The sequence below is a fragment of the Scyliorhinus torazame genome, chromosome 11 (genome assembly GCF_047496885.1).
Source record: "Scyliorhinus torazame isolate Kashiwa2021f chromosome 11, sScyTor2.1, whole genome shotgun sequence".
NCBI classification, from domain to species: domain Eukaryota; kingdom Metazoa; phylum Chordata; class Chondrichthyes; order Carcharhiniformes; family Scyliorhinidae; genus Scyliorhinus; species Scyliorhinus torazame.
In genome coordinates this window covers 110,660,790-110,684,186 of record NC_092717.1, presented here as the reverse complement: position 1 = coordinate 110,684,186, position 23,397 = coordinate 110,660,790, and the positions used below count along the sequence as shown (strand labels likewise).

Genomic DNA, 23,397 nt, shown 5'->3' with positions numbered 1-23,397 from the left:
CCACCCCTCATGGACACGGAACCCCCGGCACCTCCCTAATCTGAATTGTAAATTAGACCTAAAAAGGGATTGTGACATTTAAAGTTGGGATCCCCATTAGGTCATTGGCAGGGGCTAGGGACAATTCAGTGGGGAAATCCCGTAATGCAATGTGAGAAAAAAAAACTTCACACAGTGAGTGGCTCGGGTCTGGAATACACTTCCTGGAAGTGTAGTGGCGGCAGGTTCAATCGAGGCATTCAAGAGGACATTAGACAATTATTTGAAGGGTTATGGGAAAAAGGCAGGAGAATGGTAGGAAATCATAATACTCATTTGGAGAGCCGGCACAGACACGATGGGCCGAATGACCTCCTTCTACACCATGACGATTCTGTGAAAATAGTCAATAACATGATTTGTTCGTTCCAGTCAAAATGTAATCAGTAAGCTACCAGTTCACTTTACTTTAAAATTTACGTTTTGGGGACATACAGGGGTCTTCATACCAATTACTTCTACATTGCAGCAAATACTTGTTTTTCTAAATGTCGGTGATATGTGATAGATAATTGGCCGATAATGAATGTTCCAGTGCTTACTATGAAAGTTCATGCGACAATGACCTTGTTAGCTACAGGGATTGTTATCCATGTCATGGTTTGAGATCTCAGTTCTGGCACAGCATCTCACATATCTTAACCTTTTTAAAATTCAATCCTATATTTATATTCAGTGATGTAGAGATAGGAGAATTAGGAACATGGGAAATGTGAGCAGGAGTAGGTCATTCGATCCCTCCAGCCTGCTCCACCATTCAATAAGATCTACCTCAACGTCATTTCACATACTATTCCCATATCCCTTGATATCTTTGATATCTAGAAATATATTGTTCTCTATTTTGAAAATACTCAATGATGAAGCCTCCACAGCCACCTGGGATAAAGAATTCAAAATTTCAGAGATTTATCATCCTCTGAGTGCAGAAATTCCTCCTCATGCCTACTAAATGGCCTACTGCTTATTCTGGGATTGTGTCCTCTGCTTCTAGATCCCCCCCCCCCCCCACCCCCTCCCCAACCAGGTGAACCATCCTTCCTGCGTCTATCTTATTAAGCTCTGTACAAATGTTATATGTTTCAATGAGATTGCCTCTCATTCTTCTAGAGAATATGAACCCAGTTTCCTCAGTCTTTCCTCATTGAACAATCGTACTCATGAGTCAAGTCTTAGAAAGGAGACTCAATCTGTATGCAATACTCCAGTTAAAGCCGCACCAAGGCTCTATATAATTGCAACAAAACATCTTTACTTCAATCCACATTGCTAGAATTACTTCCTGTAGGAACTCTTTCAATATGACTCCCTGATGAATGCTTTCCTTCTCCTCCTCTCGCCTTTCTGGCAACTAGGCCTACTCTGTGGTGTTCCCAATCTTGCCCCTGCCTGATCACTCATGTTTGCAGCTAGTCTGTGAGGTAAAGAACAATAGCAATGCACAAGCAGTCAAATGTCTCCCTTTGTGGACAAAAGTGAACTCGGAAGATGAGTAGAACTGATCAGAAATGCCTAGAAATCAAATTGTAGTGATATTAGTGAACTAGCAACTAATTAATAAGTGTTAAAGATGTGATCACGGGGGGGTTGCTGATTGTTCTTCCCTGGGGGCTTCATAGAATACGAGTTCCCGTGGTGAGTGGACAGAAGCCCGCCCAGCTGGGGCTCATTGGCAGCACCTTTAAATGTAGCTCCCAGACTTGGACCTGTAGTTAATAATAATAATAATCGCTTATTGTGACATGTAGGCTTCAATGAAGTTACTGTGAAAAACCCCTGGTCGCCGCATTCCAGTGCCTGTTTGGGGAGGCCGGTACGGGAATTGAACCCGCACTGCTGCCCTTGTTCTGCATTACAAGCTAGCTGTTTAGCCCACTGTGCTAAACCAGCCCCTTAGTAGTGTTCCCGATAGTAGTGGGCTGGGATGTTTGTTTTGTGTGCCGTGGTAGCGACTTTATTTTCAGTTTCAAATAAACCAATTTGGCCTTTCATTCCGCGCATCCTGGAATTATTACAATATGATTCCATAAGTTTCGCTGACAAATGGACCTTCATGGCAGTTGGTACCTGGCTGTGCTGAGTAAGGTCAGCACATGATGTCCAATTACCTGGGAGTGTCCTAAATGGTGGTTACACACCAAATGCAACATATGGCCCTCACCTGAATAATTTCCTTGCTGCTTTAAGCCTAACCTGAGTTGCAACTCCAAAACTACAGATTCAGTGGCGTAGTGGTGATGTCACTGGACAAAGATGACCAGCACCATTATACCCAAGCATATGGGCCATAATTTTCTGTCAAGATAATAGAAACTAGTGGCGCTCATCATTATTTATGAGCAAATGTTGCAGCGGATTCAGATGAGGACAGATACGTGGCTAAAGGTGGAAATCCATAAGCTGTTGTCTGAGATGCGCTGCTTCTTTGTTAGCTTGTGGAACCTGCATCTTGCATTGAACAGTGTGAATTTGATATACTTAGTAGATATAAACTAAACTTGTCACAGAAAGTCAATTTGTGCCATTTTAAGTCCAAGTACCCAATGTGTAAATTACTAACAAACAACCTCTGACACTGAAAGTTAGTTATCATAAGTGTGGCGGTGCCTTCCTTCAGATTGTAATTGTTGTTGGATATTTTTAAAGTACCAATTTAAAATTAAAACAGGTAATTTTACTTCTCATTTCAGTCTCTTTTCTCTCATTCAATCCAACCCATCTTTCCCCCTCTCTATATCTGATTTGGCATTTAATTCACCCATTAATTTAGACTTCCATCTACATCATTGCATTGTAATTTTACAATCCTATATCTTGATTGGTTAATGAGGTGCACAGTTGCTTGCCATGATCACTCAGGACCAAATACCCAGCTCCCTTGTCACAACGTTAACAGCTCACGCTGTCAGCAAATTATGGTGCAAAGTGTCAAACGATTAATCAAGCAAGATTTGCTGCCATTCATTGCCCCGCTGCAGCAAATTATAGTCTATTTTTTTAAGGCACGTCCAAAGCTGGCAATATGGTAATTAGGTGCAGGATGTGTTTTTAATTCTATGTTCAACGGTGTACTTGTAAAGGTTTAAATGTATGTATGTGCAGAGATCCTAATTATTGGCTCTTGTATATTATGTATTCTTTCTCCTCCAGATTTTTAGATATCTTTTAGGTTTCCACGCAGCACACTATTCAATGTCTGGAATGAAATTATCACAGGAATATTTATTTCTATTCTGTTTATATATTTAAATAAAAAACAGCGGGAAGTAACTTGCTTCACAGTTACCGACTTGGTGTAATATGAATAAAGGCCAGTAGAGGCATTAGTCCAGAATTATTAATTTGCATTTGAACTTGTTAAATGCAAATTACACCTTGAGGTAAAAGAAAACCTTGAGGTAAAAGAAAACTCCGAACCATTTCCTCAGTTTTGACACCAGCATTACTGGTTTAGCAAATATCTGAAAAAAGGCAAAAATAAATCAGGTATCTCTAATGTCCAGAGTAGTACAGGGAACCCAATTTTCTTTAATGTCAGTGGCATTTTTGGGGCAATATCAGCATTCCAAACATTGGGGGGAAGGAAAATGGGAGAGAAACTAATGGAGTCGGGCCTTCTTTCCAAGATCATGCCAGACAAGTGGACAAAGGTGGACATAAACAGGCGTTCCTTCCACCCCAGGAAGGTCTGACTTCCTGCTACTTCTGTCACCTCTGCCCCAATTTTTCTGGATATCATGATCCATGTGCAATACAATGAATCGGTGGAAAATAGGCCAGCAGGGTTGTGTTAGGCCCGGGGTCCTGGAATGCCCTGGGAGATAATGCCATGCACAATTTAAATCAGTTCACTAATAAAGAGGGGGAGGGATGCAATTCACTATTCATTCTTTGTTTGTGCTGTTGGCTTTGTTTCTACACAGATTTCCAAGATGCGGGCCCTCACCTGATATACTGAACCTCTCATGAGGTCTGGCTCCCTACCTTTGGGCGCAGCATTACAAGGATTCAGATCTGGACTATTTAATGTAAAGGAATAAAGCCCACCACTACACAAACATCATTCCGTGCCATGTTTTTTGACACTTTGGAAGTGCCTCCTACCCCACAGAACCCACCCACCCATCCCCATCACAGAACCCCAGCACCTCCCCTACGGTAACCCCCCCCCCCCCCCCCCCCCCCCACAAGGCACAGCCTGGGCATGACCCTTTCCCAGGGGGTGTACTCTCCTGCGCGCCTTTTGTGAATTCTGTTCACAAGGTGCATGATGTGACGAACCTGTCATGATTCGTGCCGGTGTGAATGGACAGCCTCATGTAGGGGGACAATCAGGCCTAATTTAAGACACCTGATATGCATATTCAAGTGTGTGTAAGCCAGGGTGGCCATTGCGCCATCGACAGGAGAGCGGAGACAATCAGGCAGGAAAATCCCACTGTCATAAAAGCCATTTTGGCTCTCCTGCACGATTCTCCCCTCCATCCGCTGCTCCCACCCACCCATGAAACTGAGGGCAGAAAATCCACCCCAGAGTTAACATTTTGAGTTTAAATGATGCTTCAAAACTGAAGAGAGGTAGAAATACAATGGGTTGTATGCTTTAAAAAAATTATTTCAAGGGGTCTGGGCATCACTGGCTCGGCCAACACTTACTGTCATCTCCAAATGCCATCAATAAGGTGCCGTTACGCAGCCTTCTTGAACCGCTGCAGTCTGTGTGGTGTAGGTATACCCACTGTGCTATTAGGGAGGGAGTTCCAATGGCTGCGAAGGAACAACTATATATTTCCAAGTCAGCATAGTGTGGTTTAGAGGGGATCTTGCAGCTGGTGGTTTTCCCATGTATTTGCTGCCCTTGTCCTTCTAGGTGTTATAGGGTTTGGAAGTTGCTGTCGATGGAGCCTTGGTGAGTTGCTGTGGTGCACCTTGTAGATAGTACAAGGAAGCAAATGTGTAAAGTGGTAGATGGCATGGCAGTCAAGCTTTGTCCCAGATAATGATGAGCTTATTGAGTATTGTTGGAGCTGCACTCATCCAGGCAAGTGGAGGATTTTCACAGTAACTTCATTGCAGTGTTAATGTAAGCCTACTTGTGACAATAATAAAGATTATTGGATTATTATTAGAGTATTCTACCCTGGCCTGTGCCTTGTAGATGATGGACAGGCTTTGGGGAGTCAGGAGATGAGTTAATCTCTGCAGAATTCCGAGCCACTGACCTGCTTCTGTAGCCACAGTATTTATATTGCTGCTCCAGTTCAGTTTCATGTTGAAAAAAACAGGAGCGTCAGATGGTTCAAAGGGAAAGTTCAGGCAAAGGTTCGAGGATGGGAAGATTAAATATCAAAGATGTCATCGAACAGGATGCAAAGGGAGTAGTAATGGTAGTAGTAAAGAAATAAAATATTGGTCCAGAGTAGGTGTTAATAGTGGAATAAAGGCAAGCTCTGTTTTAAAGCAAAAATACCAAATTAAGATACCAACTGGGGGAAAAACAATACGAAATGGAGGTCGGAGTTCATGGTCTGAACTCAATGTTGAGGCTAGAAGGCTGTAAAATGTCTAATCAGGTGATGAGGTGCTGTTCCTTGAGCTTGCATTGGGCTTCACTGGAACATTCCAGCAGGCTGTGGACAGAAATGTGAGTGTGAGAGCAAGCTGGTGAATTGAAATTTCAAGAAACCAGAAGGTCAGGGTCATGCTTGTGGACTGAGCAGAGATGCCCTATAAAACGAACACCCAAGTCCATGTTTGGCCTCCCCTTTGTAGAGTAGACCAAATTATGAGAAGCAAATACAGTAGACTAAATTGGAAGAAGTGCAATTAATTTGTTGCCTAACCTGAAAGGAGTGTTTGGGGCCTTGGGCAGTGCAGGAGAGGAGGTAAAGGGGCAGGCGTTACACTTGCGATTGCATGGGAAGGGGATGAGCTGTTGGGTGATTGAGGAGTCAACCAGGGTACTGTGAAGGGAATGGTCTCTTCAGAATGCTGACAGGGGAGGAGAGGGGAGATGTGTTTGGTGGTGCCATCATGCTTGAGATGGTGATCCTCTGAATACGGAGGCTGGTGGGGTGGAAAGAGAGGACAAGGGAAGTCTATTGTGGTTCTGGGAGGGAGGGAAAATGAGGGGAGAAATAAGCCCGACACTGTTTGATTCCGGCTTGGGTCACTGTCTGTGCGGAGTCTGCACATCCTCCCCGTGTGTGTGTGGGTTTCCTCCGGGTGCTCCGGTTTCCTCCCACAGTCCAAAGATGTGCAGGTTAGGTGGATTGGCCATGATAAACTGCCCTTAGTGTTCAAAATTGCCCTTAGTGTTGGGTGGGGTTACTGGGTTATGGGGATCGGGTGGAGGTGTTGACCTTGGATAGGGTGCTCTTTCCAAGAGCCGGTGCAGTCTCGATGGGCCGAATGGCCTCCTTCTGCACTGTAAATTCTATGTTAATCTATGTTAATCAAGGTAGCTGTGGGAGTTGGTGGGTTATAATGGGTATTAATAGACAGTCTATCCCCAGAAATGGAGCTAGAGAAGTCAAAGAAAGGAACGGTAGTGTCGCAGATGGACCACGTGAAGGTGATAGAACATTGGAGGTTGGAAGCAAAATTGATTTTCTTTTAGTTCTGGACAAAAGCAGGAAGTGGCACCAATCCAATCATCGTTGAACTGGAAAAAGGGTCTAAGCGCATCCACCACCACCCTCCTCTGTCTGGCTGAACTTGATCTCTCGTTGAACTTGTCTCACTTCCTCCAGATAAAAGATGTAGATATGGGCATCCGCGTGGACCCTCATTATACCTGTCTTTTTATGAGGTATTTGGAACATTCATTGTTCCAGTCTTATTCAGGAAAGAGAAGTGGAGAGCCCTCAAACTGGTTAGGACTGGGAAACTGGAAATTGTGAAATTATGTAGGGTGTCAGAAGGATCAGAAGAGACATGACAATGGGACAATGAATAGAGTCAAGATAAGAAGAAATAAGTTCAAAGGGCATAAACAGGCTGAAACAATAGTCTATCAGGACAGTCCAGTTTGTGGATTTTGGGAAGGAGGTAGAAGTGGCCTGTTAAAGATTGCAGGACTATGAGGTTGGAAGCTCTGGTGGGACGATCTCCAGAAGAGATGAGGTCAGTGAAGATCCTGGAAACAATGGCTTGATGTTTGTTGGGAGGGTCATGTTCCAGGGGGTGATAGTGTCTGAGAGTTGATACTCGCCCTCTGAGAGGTAGAGGACAGTACACGAGGCAACAACAGGACTGCCCTTGTCAGCAGATTTAGCAATAAAGTCAGGGTTGAGTATTGGATTTTTTATTCCTCCAAGTATTAATTTGCATCTTGTTTTCATGTTTTTGCTTTCAGACAAAGCTGCACTTTATTCTGCTATTCACACCTACACAGTTTTGTTTCTTTACTACCTTCATTGCCAATCCCTTCACCTCTTGATCCATTACATATTTGGTATTTAATCTCCCTCACCCTCTATCATGTGCCTGAACTTCCCCTTTGTTCCATCTGACCCACGCTCCTTTTTCGACAGCATAAACCCATCACATTTCTATCTCTCTTCAGTCCTCATTTTCCACTCCACAAGCCTCCGTATTCAGTTCCAAAGAAGAGTCATTTTGGACTCAAAACGTTAACTCTGTTTCTTGACAGATGCTGCCAAATCTGCACTTTGTTTTTATTTTGGATTTCCAGTATCCCCAGTATTTTGCTTTTCTTTAATGTAAGAAACCTAATTTAAGATAAGAGTTCAAATCCATTATATTGCAGGCAAATCGTATTTCAATGCAACAGTTTGTTCAGTCACTGCAAAGAAGCTTTTCTAGTGATATTGCTTTAATCCCGACAGGTGGACGCAGTCAGTAACCTTCTGAAGGGACCAGCTGTGGCAAAGGCATTTGAACAAACCAAGAACTTAATCCCGAGACGAAGTTTACAAGGTAACATTTGGTATTAGCTGTGAAAAGCTGCAGGTTCCTATTAAGTTGCAGGGATAATGTTCATCACATGGTAAAACTGTTCTAAATTTGTTGTGTTTATTAAAACTTGAACTGCTTTAGAATTTCTTTGTGGAAGCCTAAGTGCTTTGCTTTACTTCAAGGTATTTAATGTAGCAAAGCCTGTTAAACTTGAATTTATTTGTTCTCTCGAACTATGAAGTTATGTATGGTTATCTGTGGGTTTGAATAGGCTGCAACTGCTGCATTGATATCAGTCAGTTTATAGCTGAACACAGAGGTCAGGGTTACTCATAAGTTACCGATGTGCCATTCCTTTGAAATCATTTACACAATCAAACTATTTTTATAAGTGTGTCAAAATATGAATTAGTTTTTACTCTGTAATTTAAATTAGAGTGTTACAATTAGCACAGTAAATACTAATGTGCACGGTAGCACAATGAGTAGTACTTTTGCTTCACAGCTCCAGGGTCCTAAGTTCGATTCCCGGTTTGCGTCACTGTCTGTGTGGAGTCTACACGTTCTCCTCATGTCTGTGTGGGTTTCCTCCGGGCGCTCCAGTTTCCTCCCACAAGTCCCTAAAGACGTGCTGTTAGGTAATTTGGACATTCTGAATTCTCCATCTGTGTACCTGAACAGGCGCCGGAATGTGGTGACTAGGGGCTTTTCACAGTAATTTAATTGCAGTGTTAATGTAAGCCTACTTGTGACAATAAAGATTACATTAACTGTAACTTTGAATATCCACTGATCAGCAATCCGGGTGCCTACTGGGAACTTTCACTATTGACCTTGGAAAATTTTCCAGGGGTCAGAAGAAGCCTTTCGTACTTTAAAGGCAACTGTAACATAACCTGTTATGTCAGAGGTCCATATAAATGTCTGGTCCTCTGGTCTGTACATGCTAGCTTACCCAGTGGGAGTGTACTAGATTGACCACAGATATATGGGACTATAAAATGGACAACAAATCCTTCATCTAAAATTCAGAAGAAGCTGGAATCTGATTAATGACACAACAAAAAAAATCTAATTTCTGTAGAAAGAAATTTACAATCAAATGTTTCCGATTATCAGTGAAGGAATTTCATCCCTTTCAGAAAATAATTAAGATTAAACTGAAATTACATTTGGGATAGTTTTGTTTCCAACAATGTATTGCAAATTGTAAATATCTTCTTTATAGATGGAAAATAATTTTACTGACAATTCATGGAGGAAATCTTTCCCATCCCCTTTGAATTTTAATACTGTTTTTAATGCCTACGTAAATCTCTAAAGTAATTACATTTCTATAATGCACAAAGAAAATCATTTAAATTCTATTAACAAGCATTACCAATTCTCGAAAGGCTTAATGGGTAACACGTATTGAGATGCAAAACTAGAAAGGCCTAAGGCTCATTCGGAACTACCTGATCTCAGCTGGGGTGATGAGGTATCCTACCCTTGTAGCCTATTGGACAGCAACTCTCTAGGAGACTTGAGCACATCCATGGCTTTGTTCAGCATGTTACTTTCTTTCTCTAAGCTTGGGATGTTCGTAGGTTGCCGTGCTTTGGTGGCAAAAACACCTTTTGAGAGTCAGTAGTTGGTCCATAAGTCAGATATGCCAGAGTTCTATCCGTTCGAAATACATGTGACATTCTGGTGGGCATGCTTGTTAGGTGAATTGGACATTCTGAATTCTCCCTCAGTGTACCTGAACAGATGTTGGAGTGTGGCAACTAGGGAATTTTCACAGTAACCTCATTACAGTGTTAATGTAAGCCTACTTGTGACACTAATAAAGATTACTATTATTATTATTATCAAAAGATATGCTCGCCATTAAAGTGCTGTGTGTATAAATGACAGAATAATGAAGGCAAAGTAACTACATGAAATTCCGATATTTAAACAGAATTGCACTTGACTTACGCCCAAAGAGAAGAGGGTATTTTGTCTGTGTGATGTTGAACAGAGAACTGGCTGAGTTTTGAGGTTTCGACTATCAAACAAACTTTGTGTGCAATACCGTCATTCTCTCATGGAGACCATTGCATCGGATTCAGTATGTGTATTCCCATGCATGTTCTTTTATTGGAGGCAGAGGAGAAGGCAAGAAAATGGCATTGTCACAAGTTGACATGAGAAGCTGCTCCTTTGAGATTCTACCAAAAGTGGTCTACTGAAGAAGACAATAACCCTCATGTTTGCAGCTTTTGGGCAAGGTGGGTGGACATGTGGGAGTTGTTGTAGCAACAATGCAGATAACTCTGAGGTCCTACTGAATTTTATATCAGATCCTGATTTAAATCTTTTGTTACTTCTTCCTGACTAGCACCCAGCCAGATTGAGAGGTTGTTTTTCAAAACATTTTACTGTGAAATATAGATTATGCCTGCTGTACTTAGCCTGATGCCTCTCTGGTGTGTTCTTTAATCCATCCAGGTTCTCTTCTGAGGAACTGCATGAGAACCAGGGATATTGGTGGTATTTAGCCAGTTGTTGGGAGTTGTTGTAGCAACAATGCAGATAACTCTGAGGTCCTACTGAATTTTATATCAGATCCTGATTTAAATCTTTTGTTACTTCTTCCTGACTAGCACCCAGCCAGATTGAGAGGTTGTTTTTCAAAACATTTTACTGTGAAATATAGATTATGCCTGCTGTACTTAGCCTGATGCCTCTCTGGTGTGTTCTTTAATCCATCCAGGTTCTCTTCTGAGGAACTGCATGAGAACCAGGGATATTGGTGGTATTTAGCTACGCTGTGCAATCATGTGCCTCTTGGGACCAAGGTTGCTCTCATATTAGAGTTCTGAGTCATTTGGGAGTCTTCAGCACTGGAGGTAATTGGCAACCTGGTGCTGCATCCTGCCACATCCATAAGCAGGCACCTAAGAAAATGGGTTGAACAGGGCAGATGAGGATATGGCATCATCAATACAGATGCTAGTCATGACCTGGATCTGAGTACCTAATGAATAATGGGAGTAATCACCTGATCGTATCAGTCGGCTCTTGTTGACTCTGAGTGATGTCACCCTGAAGCAAGAAAGAGCATGTGTGGTGAGCTCTCAAGCCTTTTTGTTGATGGGACTTTCTATGAGGGAAGGGAAATTTGTGAGTAGCTCGTGAAGGGGGATGGGAGAAATATCAGAGCCTCCAAGTACAGTCCTACAGCAAGAGCAGGTCATCATGTGCGAGCCTTAACATATAAAGAGCTGCAAGGAAAGATCAATAGGGGCTGATGCACATTCTTAGGCTGCTGTGGTGAGGCCATTACACATATGGGGCGGGATTCTCCGCAATTGGCGCGATGTCCGCCGACCAGTGCCAAAAACGGCACGAACCAGTCCGGCATCGCGCCGCCCCAAAGGTGCGGAATTCTCCGCATCTTGGGGGGCAGAGCCCTCACCTTGGGGGGGGGGGGTAGGCCCGCATCGGACTGATTTCCGCCCAGCCAGCTGGCGGGAAAGGCCTTTGGTGCCCCACCAGGTGGAGCGGAAATGACTTTGCCATGTGGCGCATGCGCGGGAGCGTCAGCGGCCGCTCATGGCATCCCCGCGCATGCGCAGTGGAGGGGGGTCTCTTCCGCCTCCGCCATGGTGGAGACCGTGGCGAAGGCGGAAGGAAAAGAGTGCCCCCACGGCACTGGCCCGCCTGCGGATCGGTGGGCCCCGATCGCGGGCCAGGCCACCGTGGGGGCACCCCCCGGGGCCAGATCGCCCCGGGTCCCCCCACAGGACCCCGGAGCCTGCCCGCGCCGCCTTGTCCCGCCGGTAAGAGAGGTGATTTGATTCTCGCCAGCGGGACAGGCATTCCAGCAGCGGGACTTCAGCCCATCGCGGGCCGGAGAATCGCCGGGGGGTGGGGGTGGGGGGCGCCAACCGGCACGGTGCGATTCCCGCCCCCGCCGAATATCCGGTGCCGGAGAATTCGGCAACCGGCAGGGGCGGGATTCACGCCAGCCTCCGGCGACTCTCTGACCCGGTGGGGGGGCGGAGAATCCCGCCCAGGATCAGAATGGTCCTAATAACCAAGGAAGTGCACAGCTGCCTCTTTACACAATGAGTTCAATTTTGTGGGCTTTAGGGACAAGCTCAGAGGCAAATAGGGGTACCTATTGCCTTCCTGCTGCCATGCCATTTGGTAAGTGGCAGGAAAATGGCAGACACGCTGCCCACCCAAATCCCAATTGACCCACTTAATAATAGTAATAATCTTTATTGTCACAAAAAGGCTTACATTAACACTGCAATGAAGTTACCGTGAAAAGCCCCAAGTCGCCACATTCCAGCGCATGTTCGGGTACACAGAGGGAGAATTCAGAATGTCCAAATTACCTAACAGCATGTCTTTCGGGACTTGTGGGAGGAAACCGGAGAACCCGGAGGAACCCCACACAGACACGAGGAGAACGTGCAGACTCCGCACAGACAATGACCCAGGCCGGGAATTCGAACCTGGGACTCTGGCGCTGTGAAGCAACGGTGCTAACCACTGTGCTACCTTGCCGCCCAGTCGGCAATTAAAGGTCTTTTAGCACAGTGGTTAGCATTGCTGCCTACGGCGCTGAGGACCCGGGTTCGAATCCCGGACCTGGGTCACCGTCCATGTGGAGTTTGCACATTCTCCCCGTGTCTGCGAGGTTTTCACCTCCACAAGCCAAAGATGTGCAGGTTAGGTGGATTGACCATGCTAAATTGCCCCTTAATTGGAAAATAAATAATTGGGCACTCTAAATTTATTTTTTTTTAAATTAAAGGCCTTTTCCCGCATCCACTTGCATTTTCTCAGAATCGGTGGACCATCAGCCACATGTGGAGTCTTCCAGGTTAAACTCTAAAATGGAAGTTCTTGACCCAGGATGGGGCTCCCCTTTAGCAATGGCCACCCCTGCAGCACTGGTGTCCTCTGCCCTCAGCCCTCAACAATTCCCACCCATTCCTCATGGGGACCTACAGGACTGATAGTAGCTCTCCGAGACCCCACTTACCTAGTTGTGAGGCAGCATGTCCACCGCTGCATCCTTCACCTCCAAGTCTAGCCCAAACAAGCGGAAAGTCAGAAAGTGCTGGAAAAACTCAGCAGTTCTGGCAGCATCTGTGGAGAAAGAAGCAGTGTTAATGTTTCAACTTCAATATTACTTTTTTTTGGAAATGCCTGATTGAAAGGGCATTGTGTTTTTTTAAAAATTAAACAAGAACAACTGTTCCCTGGTACATTCCTGATTGTAAAGTTTCAACCAATCAGAATTGTCTTGCCTATTGAATTTGAAAGAAAGTTGGGGGATAACAGTTACCTGCTGCGTTCTCCATGGCAACCCCATCTACAATCAGAGTCCACTTGCCAACCGATCAGTACCCTTTTCTTATGCAGTATAAATTGTTGTTCCCTTTGAAAATTGGTATTCTAGTGTATGTCCTGATGAGTGCAAGACATAACGTTTTGGCAGCATGTCTCTTTTTACAGCATTACTCAAGTTCTGTATTACCAATCGACTATTCATATTCAGCTTTCTTAGAATAGAGAGCCTCAGTGAGATACCTTATGCAAATTTGAAGAGAAACTGGAAGATACTGCAAGATACCTACTTTAAAAGCCTCCATAATTTGTCAGAGAAATCAATACAGGAGCAGATTTTACAGGAGTTATTACTTTCCACAATATTTTTTTTAAAATTGTTTTTTGGAATGGCACTTTGTTGAACCAACCTTCTTCCAGAAGCAGCATTTTTGATTGTCCTGTGTCCTTATCTGATTTACCTATAAAGCTGAATATCTGTGCAATTATGAATTTCACACTGAAGCATTTTCTTCATTAGATGGAACCACAATGTGTAACCTGTTGATGTAAGGCATTCCTTTGATTCTCAAAACTCCTCCTAGTTGTTGCCTGCCAACAAAGTCCAGTTAATTAATTAACACAAGAGTTCTGCACTTTGTCTGCCAAACACATCTCAGTCTGTCAAGAATCTGTAATATTCATAAAGAATGAGACTCCATATGCAACAGATTGAAACCCAGCTTTATTATAATGGTATAACATGGCAATTAGTTGTGAGACCATGGGGCCAGTGAATCGATGCTCAGTTTCCTTGGTGCATATCAGATGCCAACTTCCACATTATGGGTGCTGATGCAAAGCACATTGTTCAGCAGAAGGCACATACAGTTGCTCCCCTGCCTGGGGCCAGTCTCATAAAATTTCCATTTGATTAATCAAAACTCGCTCTGCTTCTGGAGCCAACACCAAGCTTCATAAAAATGTACTAACTTTAAAAAGGACCACAGGGTTGATACATTCTCTGCAGTTGAGGCGTGCAGGACCCACACAGTTTGTGCAGTGCTGCATGTCTGCTTAGAATCATAGAATTTACAGTGCAGAAGGAGGCCATTTGGCCCATCGAGTCTGCACCAGCTCTTTGAAAGAGCACCCTACCCAAGCCCACACCTCCACCCTATCCCCGTAACCCAGTAACCCCACCCAACACTCAGGGCAATTTTTTGGACACCAAGGGCAATTTAGCATGGCCAATCCACCTAACCTGCACATCTTTGGACTGTGGGAGGAAACCGGAGCACCCGGAGGAAACCCACGCACACATGGGGAGAACGTGCAGACTCCGCACAGACAGTTAACCAAGCCGGGAATCGAACCTGGACCCTGGAGCTGTGAAGCAATTGTGCTAACCACCATGCTCCGGTGCTGCCCTGCTTGACTGTGCCACAGATCATAATGGCGAGTGCAACCACTCCAAAGTTCTCTGCAGCAGATCCCCTTATCTAAGTTAAGGTCCAATGCACAATCATAGTTTTCTTATTCAGTGCTGTGACTGAGGCTCCAGGTAGAAGCACAGGGTGATATTTTAACTCATTCAAAATCCATCCACTGACATTGAGTTAAAATTTAAAGTGCATTAGGAAACTGTTTGGCACATTGGATGGAATCTTAATGCTCAAGTCTGGTGCAGCAGCAGGACTCTTTCTGGATTTGGAACTCGATATGTGAACTTTGTGTTTGCTCTTTACCATTTCTACTCCAGGCTCCCCAGCCAATTCTGGAAAATGGGGAGGATGACATGTCTATTCTGCATGTTTCAGAAAAGCTCTCCAACACTTGGGTTTCTCAGGCTGCTCATGTACAGGAATGGAGAGGAAACCTGGCTAATAAGGCTAGGACTCGCACGCTTACCTGGCGGTCAATCAGAATGTAAGGAGCTGCAGTGAGGCACTCTTTCTGAAGGATAGAAGGAAGAGGATAACCTCTCCAACAAAACAGGCATGGATGGTCAATCCCACCTTGAGACTATGCACCAAGAGGATCCAAGACCTCAGGAAGGCATGACAAATGAGTGGAATAATACTTGCAGATGCCAAGGCTACATTCTGATATTCCCAGCATTCTTCAGCTCAGCACGCCTTGTCAACACACCTTGCAACTGCACTAATACCTCTCCCTGCACATTCCCACCTGAGCAGCCAACACTCACCCTATTACACTCTCACAGCCGTGCCTCATAATCCTACTCTACAGATGGTACCTTTCCCTCTTCACACAAGCCATGCCCAAAACTCTCACTCTCTGCTTTGTCGTCCTGTGGGTGAAAATAAAATTTGGCAAGAGGTAGAGATGTGGTCTGGAGTGGAGGGGGGAGGTGGTGTTGGCCTCCGATGACAGACACCTGATCCCTGGGGAAGAAATATTGTTTCAGGAGGCTGCTAATCTCAACAATGACCTGCTGTGAAAACCTAAGGCTCTTGAAGCACTGGTATACAAACCTGTCAAGAGAATTGATCATCCGCCTATAGACCTTGTGTTGGGAGTCACGGCTGCTTCCAGCTGGATATCGTGTTCATCCCATCTGCCATGTGGAGAGACATGCAGGCGAGGAGAAAATAGGTCTAGAAAATGCAGGGGCAGCCCTACAGCTGAACTTTCCAGGAAGCACTTGAGAACAAAGAAGCAGACTCATAAATAAAAACTAGAATCATAGAATCCCACAGTGCAGAAGAAGGCCATTTGGCCCATCGAGTCTGCACCGGCCCATGGTAAGAGCACCCTACTTAAGCCCACGCTACCACCCTATCCCAGAAATCCAGTAACCCCACTTAACCTTTTGGATACTTTAGCATAGCTAACCCACCTAACCTGCACATCTTTGAACTGTGAGAGGGAACCGGAGCACCCGGAGGAAACCCACGCAGACACGGGGAGAAAGTGCAAACTCCACACAGACTACAGTTAGGAAAACACCTGCTACCCTGAGTTAATGGATCCCTGCAGAGATATATATATATATATATATACACAATCTGATCTCCCCTTTAAAACTGCCTCGACCTGTCAATCCAAAAACTTTAGCAGGCAATAGGGCATGAAATTGAAAGTAAACAATGCAGATCAAAGCTTTCAATCTTCTAAGCATACACACAGATTTCTATACTTTAATGGACGATGAAATTGAATGTGTGAAACCCACTTCAAATGTTTCCACCACTTTAAAGCGATTACTTTCACCATCATCTCACAGACCTATAAACCTAACATACTGACGGACCTTTTAAAGGGTTTAGGGGTAGAGATGAGGGGCGAAATTCTCCGGAAACGGCGTGATGTCCGCCGACTGGCGCCCAAAACGGCGCAAATCAGACGGGCATCGCGCCACCCCAAAGGTGCGGAATGCTCCGCATATTTGGGGGCCGAGCCCCAACATTGAGGGTCTAGGCCGGCGCGGACGAATTTCCGCCCCGCCGGCGGAAAAGGCCTTTGGTGCCCCGCCAGCTGGCGCGGAAATGACATCTCCGGGCGGCGCATGAGCGGGAGCGTCAGCGGCCGCTGACAGCATTCCCGCGCATGCGCAGTGGAGGGAGTCTCTTCCGCCTCCGCCATGGTGGAGACCGTGGCGGAGGCGGAAGGGAAAGACTGCCCACACGGCACAGGCCCGCTCGCGGATCGGTGGGCCCCGATCGCGGGCCAGGCCACCGTGGAGGCACCCCCCGGGGCCAGATCACCCTGCGACCCCCCCCAGGATCCCGGAGCCCGCCCACGCCGCCTTGTCCCGCCGGTAAGGTAGGTGATTTAATTTACGTCGGCGGGACAGGCATTTTAGCGGCGGGACTTCGGCCCACCCGGGCCAGAGAATCACGGGGGGGGGGCAGCCCGCCAACCGGCGCGGCGCGATTCCCACCCCCGCCGAATATCTGGTGCCGGAGACTTCGGCAACCGGCGGGAGCGGGATTCACGCCAGCCCCCGGCGATTCTCCGACCCGGCGGGGGGTCGGAGAATTTCGCCCGAGGGCATTGTCATTTTATTATGAGAAAATTAAAATTTTTACTAACTGACTGACTGTTTAAAGAGTTTAAAGACTGCAGAAGGGGAGAGCATCAAGTGAACTCCATTCCAGGAAGGATCCCTGACCTGAGCTCCTCCAGCACAGCAGAAACCCCCCAGTGCCCCACCTCCTATGAAGAAGCACCTTGACGGTGATAGTTGGAAGTGTACTTACTACTGTGCTACCCTTTGGATTGCAAACCGTCGGGTCTACATTCCTCAATCCTTGCACCAGCAAGACTCCAGGCTGGGGGGCTGCAGCATTCCAGCTGGATAGAGACGGGAAGCTTGACTGGAATGCTGGGAAACACGCTATGGCTGGCGGGATGGGCATGGAAACACGCGATGGGTCTACAGCCTGGCACATATCCCGATTTCAGCTTGAAGTAGGATTCTGCAATCCATTACAAATCCTGCGTCTAGAAGATGGCCCCGGAGAATCCCAGCCATCATAAAATATTTTTCTCTCAATGCGGGCGATTTAACCAAATGGTTCATGTGGTAACGAATAGGAACTGCCGCGAGCTTCCTGACACTTGGATTGGCAAGGCTATCACCGCTATAAAACGTTAATTGGTCCACTTAACGAGACCCCATAGGCTTCACGCCGCAAATGATGGCCCCGCGGCTGATTCGTCGGGACCGTGCTCGCCAACCTCCTGCTAATAAGGGAGAGCAGCACTTAAACTGGTCCTGCAAAGTCAACCCCACTCAGCTTGCAGCCATGCCGCTGAGAAGAACAGCCCCATGATTCGGGGATGCCAACCTGGGCAGATTTCTGTATGAGGTGGAGGCCAGACAGGATACCCTGTTCCCCTGAGGGCCACCGAGGGTCAGCCACAGGACAGCCAGTGCCGTCATGGAGGAAGTGGCAGCAGTTGAAGCTCAGGGTGTGTGACCAGGAGGACCGGCACCAAATGCCGTAAGAAAATCAACGACCTCTGCTGGGTTGCAAGGGTGAGTTGGCACCGGACTCCCGGGCCTCTTCTCCCCCCCCTCATGGGTGTGTGCCTGGCACTGCCCCTGGCCCACCCATGTGCAGCTATGCCTCCCACCTCCGCCCCCCATACTCCCCCTTCCCTCCCCCATAAGGGCTGTCTCCCCAACCCTGCCCCGATCTCCCCCCCCCTCCCCTCTCCCCGAGTTCCCTGTGATATTATCTCACATGAAGGTAATGTAAGGGTTAATGAAATGTGTATAGACAGGCACTAGAGGGAGCAATCCTAGAAGTATATAAGGATGCCACAGAGCCTTGTGGGACAGAAAGTTGCATGCCGGTCGAGGATGGTTTTGCGCATGCGCACTGGAAGTGTATGCATGACATTACTAGCGTGATGATGTCAGGATGTTGTAGCTCCTCCCCCTTAACGAGACCATGCCTGGCAATGGGAAAAACAGGTTTAAAGTGGAGAAAACTGAATGAATCGCCACCAGAAGCAGAACAACACTTGTGCAGCAATGTTGACATGACAATAGATAGCGTGGAAGAAGCAATTAGTCCAGGAAATGAAGAATCTCACACTAACCCAGGAAGATAAGAAGTGTCCAGAAAGAAGATAATGAGTTGGAAAACTCAACCAAAGACAGCAAACATGAGTAGTTCGGAGAAGAGGTCACCTTCCTGGTAGCGACAGTCACTGAGGTTGCTCCAAAGGAGTCAAGTGAGGAATCCACTACCCCTGTCCAACAAAAGATCAGTCAGAGATGGACTGTAAAGCTCAATCTGAATGGCATAGCAACACCATTTAATATCGATACAGGTGCCGGCGCGAATATGATTTTGCGGAAGTCATTGCTGCAAGCAAATAAAACGCCGACCATAAGGAAGTCTCGGTGTCAACTGGTGAACTACAATGGGCACACGGTAGTCACGGAAGGTACATGTCATCTGTTGCTGAGCCATGGAGACATTGAAATGCCTCTAGACTTTGAGATGGTCAACAGTGAGCAGATATCGATAATAGGTGTGCAAGCTTGTACAGCATTGGATCTGGTCCAGAGAGTATATGAGATCCATTTGGCAATGGATCAAGGAGAAGTCTGGGAAAGTCTAGCATGTTCATTTGAAGAGCCAGAGAAAGAAGATTATGAAAGTCTATACACTGTATTTGCCAGTAAGGACAAATGAAGAAACAGATGATGAGCAACAAAAAGGAGACTATGAATGTCTATCCACTTTATTTGCGACTAGTGACAAAGTGATCACAAGTAGCATACAAGCTGTGCAGGACAAAAGTGAGACTAACAGATCTCAGCTGGACTATACAAAGGCTGACAATGAAAGTGCAACAATGTACAGATCAAGTGAGAGTTCATCAATTGTGAACAGCCAACAAGAAAATGACATCTTGGAAAAGTTGACTCCAGATGGGAAGCACCAAGAGCGCAATGATACATCAACTCATCCAAAAGGAACTGATGGCACAAAGCTCAATGATGCATCAGCTCACCCAAAAGGAACTGATGGCACAAAGCTCAACGATACATCAGCTCACCCAAAAGGAACTGATGGCACAAAGCTCAACGATACATCAGATCACCCAAAAGGAACTGATGGCACAAAGCTCAACGATACATCAGATCATCCACAGGAACCTGATATCAAAATGTTCAAAGATACATCAGATAATCCTGGGGACACGGCGGTATAAAAGTTGAATTTGAATTGTGAAGGCATCAAAGAACTGATCCTGAGCGCACCAAGAATGGTTCGGGTACATAGAATATACTCAAGAGGTGTGACTGTGATACAACTGGACAATTCGGTGACATATGGTACTTGCATGGCAGGAAAGTATTGGAACGTGCAGTAATAATTGACGACAAGGAACTGCAGCACAATGTGTGCAACACGACTATCATTCAAAGTAGAACAGACATATGCATGTGTTGATAAGGCCAAGTTAAAGAATAATGGCACTAATGTCAGGAAGAACATGACATTGTTTAAGAAACAACAACATTTCAATGGACGGGAAGTGATGATTTTTGCTGTTCTTCCAGATACCAAGAAGGTTGTGAAGGCACAGGAAACACGAAAGCAACATCACAAGCACAGAAAGAGACCGACTCAGACGATGAACATAGTTCAACCAATCAAACTTTTGATGATTGCACTGATGCTTTGTTGGTGATGTGACCATTACCGCAGTGAAGACTTGAGTGCTTACTCAAGGTTATGGACTGTAAAAAGTTTGAACAGTTTAAAACGAGAAATTGTTAGCCATTACTTAAACACTTGTAATGACAAGACAATAATTTTGCTGCATTTGTTATTCACAATTTTAAAGATGAGAAGTAGAAAGATAGAGGGTTAGTAGGTTATGTAGTCATTGACACTGCATGTCTGATCAATACTGCATGCTCTCAGGATGTAAGAAAAATATCTTAAAGTGTAATCATTTTTCTTTAGAAAAAAGGAGGGGTGTGGTATTATCAAACTTTTGTGAGGACCACGAAGAATCCAGCACGAGTTTTAAGGATACAAAGAAATAACATGTATTTACAGTAACATATATATATATATAACAGCAGCAGCAACTTCCCTTGCTGCACACTCCTTCCTGCTGGTTCCAAACTGGCCAGCTTTATTTATACTTGTAGTTTACTAATGGTTTCTCCGCGCCCCCCTCATTGGGGAAGCTCATACTCCCACAGGATTGTGGGATTGTCATTAGTCCCCAGCCAATGGTAAGCAGGCTGATTATATCATCCCTCCCCCTCAAAGTCCAAGGAATCCACCGAAGACCCTGGCGAAGGAGGGCGTCGGACTCGTTTTGCCGCAGGCCGGACACCATTTGCACGCGCTGCTGGATCAGGCGGCGTGTAATGAGACGGAGACCGGCGCTTCCGTGATGAACGGCGTAACAGTTGTACATCCACGGCCCGTGGACCCGAGGATTCCCCCTCTGATGCGTCCTGTGTCTCCATCTCGGAGTCAGAGTCTGCTGCCTCCGTCATGTCAGCGTCTCTATCTCCATTCGGTTCTGTAACTACCTGCGCAGGCTTTGAGTGAGGCAACAGTGGAAGACTGTGAGGACTACCTTCCCTTGTCTCTGGTCTCTGCGGCTGTAGAAATGAGCTCCGGGGGCGGGGTATCTTTGGAGGGGATAGTCTTCTCGACAGAACGTGATCTACATGTTTGCGCTGGAGACGACCCTGGGCTTGCACCTGGTAAGATATAGGGCCCGTTTGGCGAAAGATTACGCCAGGAACCCACTGGGCACCACCAGCAAAATTCCAGACGAGCACTGGGTCACCGGGCGCAAACTGCCGAATCGGACGATGCCGAGAAAATCCCTGTCCCTGCCGTTCTTGTGTGCAGTGTACTTTTGCGCCAATGTCCGGGGAAACCATACTACGGCGGGTGCGAAGTCTCCGGCCCATTAGGAGTTCTGCGGGAGCTACGCCAGTCACCACATGGGGGGTGGTCCTATACGTAAACAAAAAGCGAGCCAGTCTCGTGTCCATTGATCCGGAAGACTGCTTCTTTAGGCCTCTTTTGAATGTCTGCACTGCGCGCTCTGCCAACCCATTTGAAGCCGGGTGGTAAGGGGCAGTGCGGATATGGCGTATGCCGTTCATCTTCATGAACCTCGCAAACTCCTCACTCGCGAATGGAGTGCCGTTATCCGTGACCAGCTCCTCGGGGAGGCCATGCGTACTAAAGGACAAACGCATCTTTTCAATTGTTGCGCAGGACGTTGTCCCCTGCATCTTATGCACCTCTAGCCATTTAGACTGGGCGTCGATTAATAGAAGGAACATGGATCATTGAAAAGAGCCTGCGAAATCTGCATGTAAGCGTGCCCAAGGCCGCCCTGGCCATTCCCAGTGATGTAGGGGCGCGGCCGGCGGAAGCTTCTGATGCTCCTGGCAAATGGAGCAGTTTTGGGCCACCTTCTCAATGTCGGTGTCGAGGCCTGGCCACCAGACATAACTCCGGGCCAACATTTTCATTTTGGTCACACCTGGATGCCGGGTGCAAGTCTCTTAGTATCAGCTCCTGGCCTTTTTCCGGGACAATCACACGTGTCCCCCACAAGAGGATGCCGTCTTCCACGCTGAATTCTGACAGCTTGGAGGAAAATGCCCGCAACTCGCCTGGGGGCTGTCTATGCTGCCCACCATACAGGACTATGTGCCGAACCTTTGACAGGACTGGCTCTGTCTGGGTTCACTCACGGATCTGTGATGCCGTGACAGGCAAGGTGTCCATAAAATTTAGGGTTGCAACCACCTCACCGGCCGTGGGGGTCGACATGGGGCCGGTCGATAAAGGCAATCGGCTCAGTGCGTCGGCATTTGCTATCTGCGTTCCTGGTTTGTGCTCCAGAGAATTCTCGTATGCAGCAAGCAACAAAGCCCAGCGCTGGATCCGTGCGGAAGCAATGGGCGGTATTGGCTTATCCTCTCTGAAAAGTCCCAGTAGAGGCTTATGATCAGTCACAATAGTGAAATGGCGGTCATACACGTACTGGTGGAAGCGTTTCACCGCAAAAACCACTGCCAGGCCCTCCTTCTCGATCTGCGCGTACTTGTTCTCCGCTGCAGTCAATGTGTGGGAGGCGAAAGCTATCGGTCGCTCGGCCCCGTTCTCCATCTTGTGGGACAGGACGGCCCCAATACCATATGGGGATGCATCACATGTGACGAGCAAAGGCTTTCCAGGATCATAGTGGGTTAGTAACCCAGACGATGACAATTGTTGCTTTACCCGCCGGAAAGCGGTTTCTTGCGGCTGACCCCAAACCCAGGTGTGATTTTTCTTTAGCAGAAGGTGCAACGGGGCCAGCGTAGTTGCCAGATTTGGGAGGAACTTCCCGTAATAGTTTACAAGACCGAGAAAAGAACGAAGATGCGAAGTGTCAGTCGGGGCAGGGGCCTGTTGAATCGCACGCACCTTCTCTGCGACGGGGTGCAAACCTTCGCAGTCCACCCGATAACCTAGGTAGACTACTTCCTTTGCCTGAAATACGCACTTTGTGCGACGTAAATGGACTCCCGCCTCCGAAAGGCGTCTAAGGACAGCCTCCAGATTTTCCAAATGTTCCTGCTCCGACGTCCCTGTAATC

At 46.5% G+C, this 23,397-nt stretch overlaps 1 protein-coding gene across 2 annotated transcripts in view; it reads left to right on the top strand.

Annotated features, from left to right (window-relative positions):
- The window catches only part of prex2 (phosphatidylinositol-3,4,5-trisphosphate-dependent Rac exchange factor 2), an 825,781-nt gene that overhangs the window by 567,480 nt on the left and 234,904 nt on the right, over positions 1-23,397 (top strand). For both annotated transcript variants that reach the window (XM_072467618.1, XM_072467617.1), the window contains exon 29: positions 7,890-7,980. In XM_072467618.1, coding sequence (XP_072323719.1) covers positions 7,890-7,980 — 91 coding nt within the window. The remainder of the gene's footprint in view (positions 1-7,889; positions 7,981-23,397) is intronic.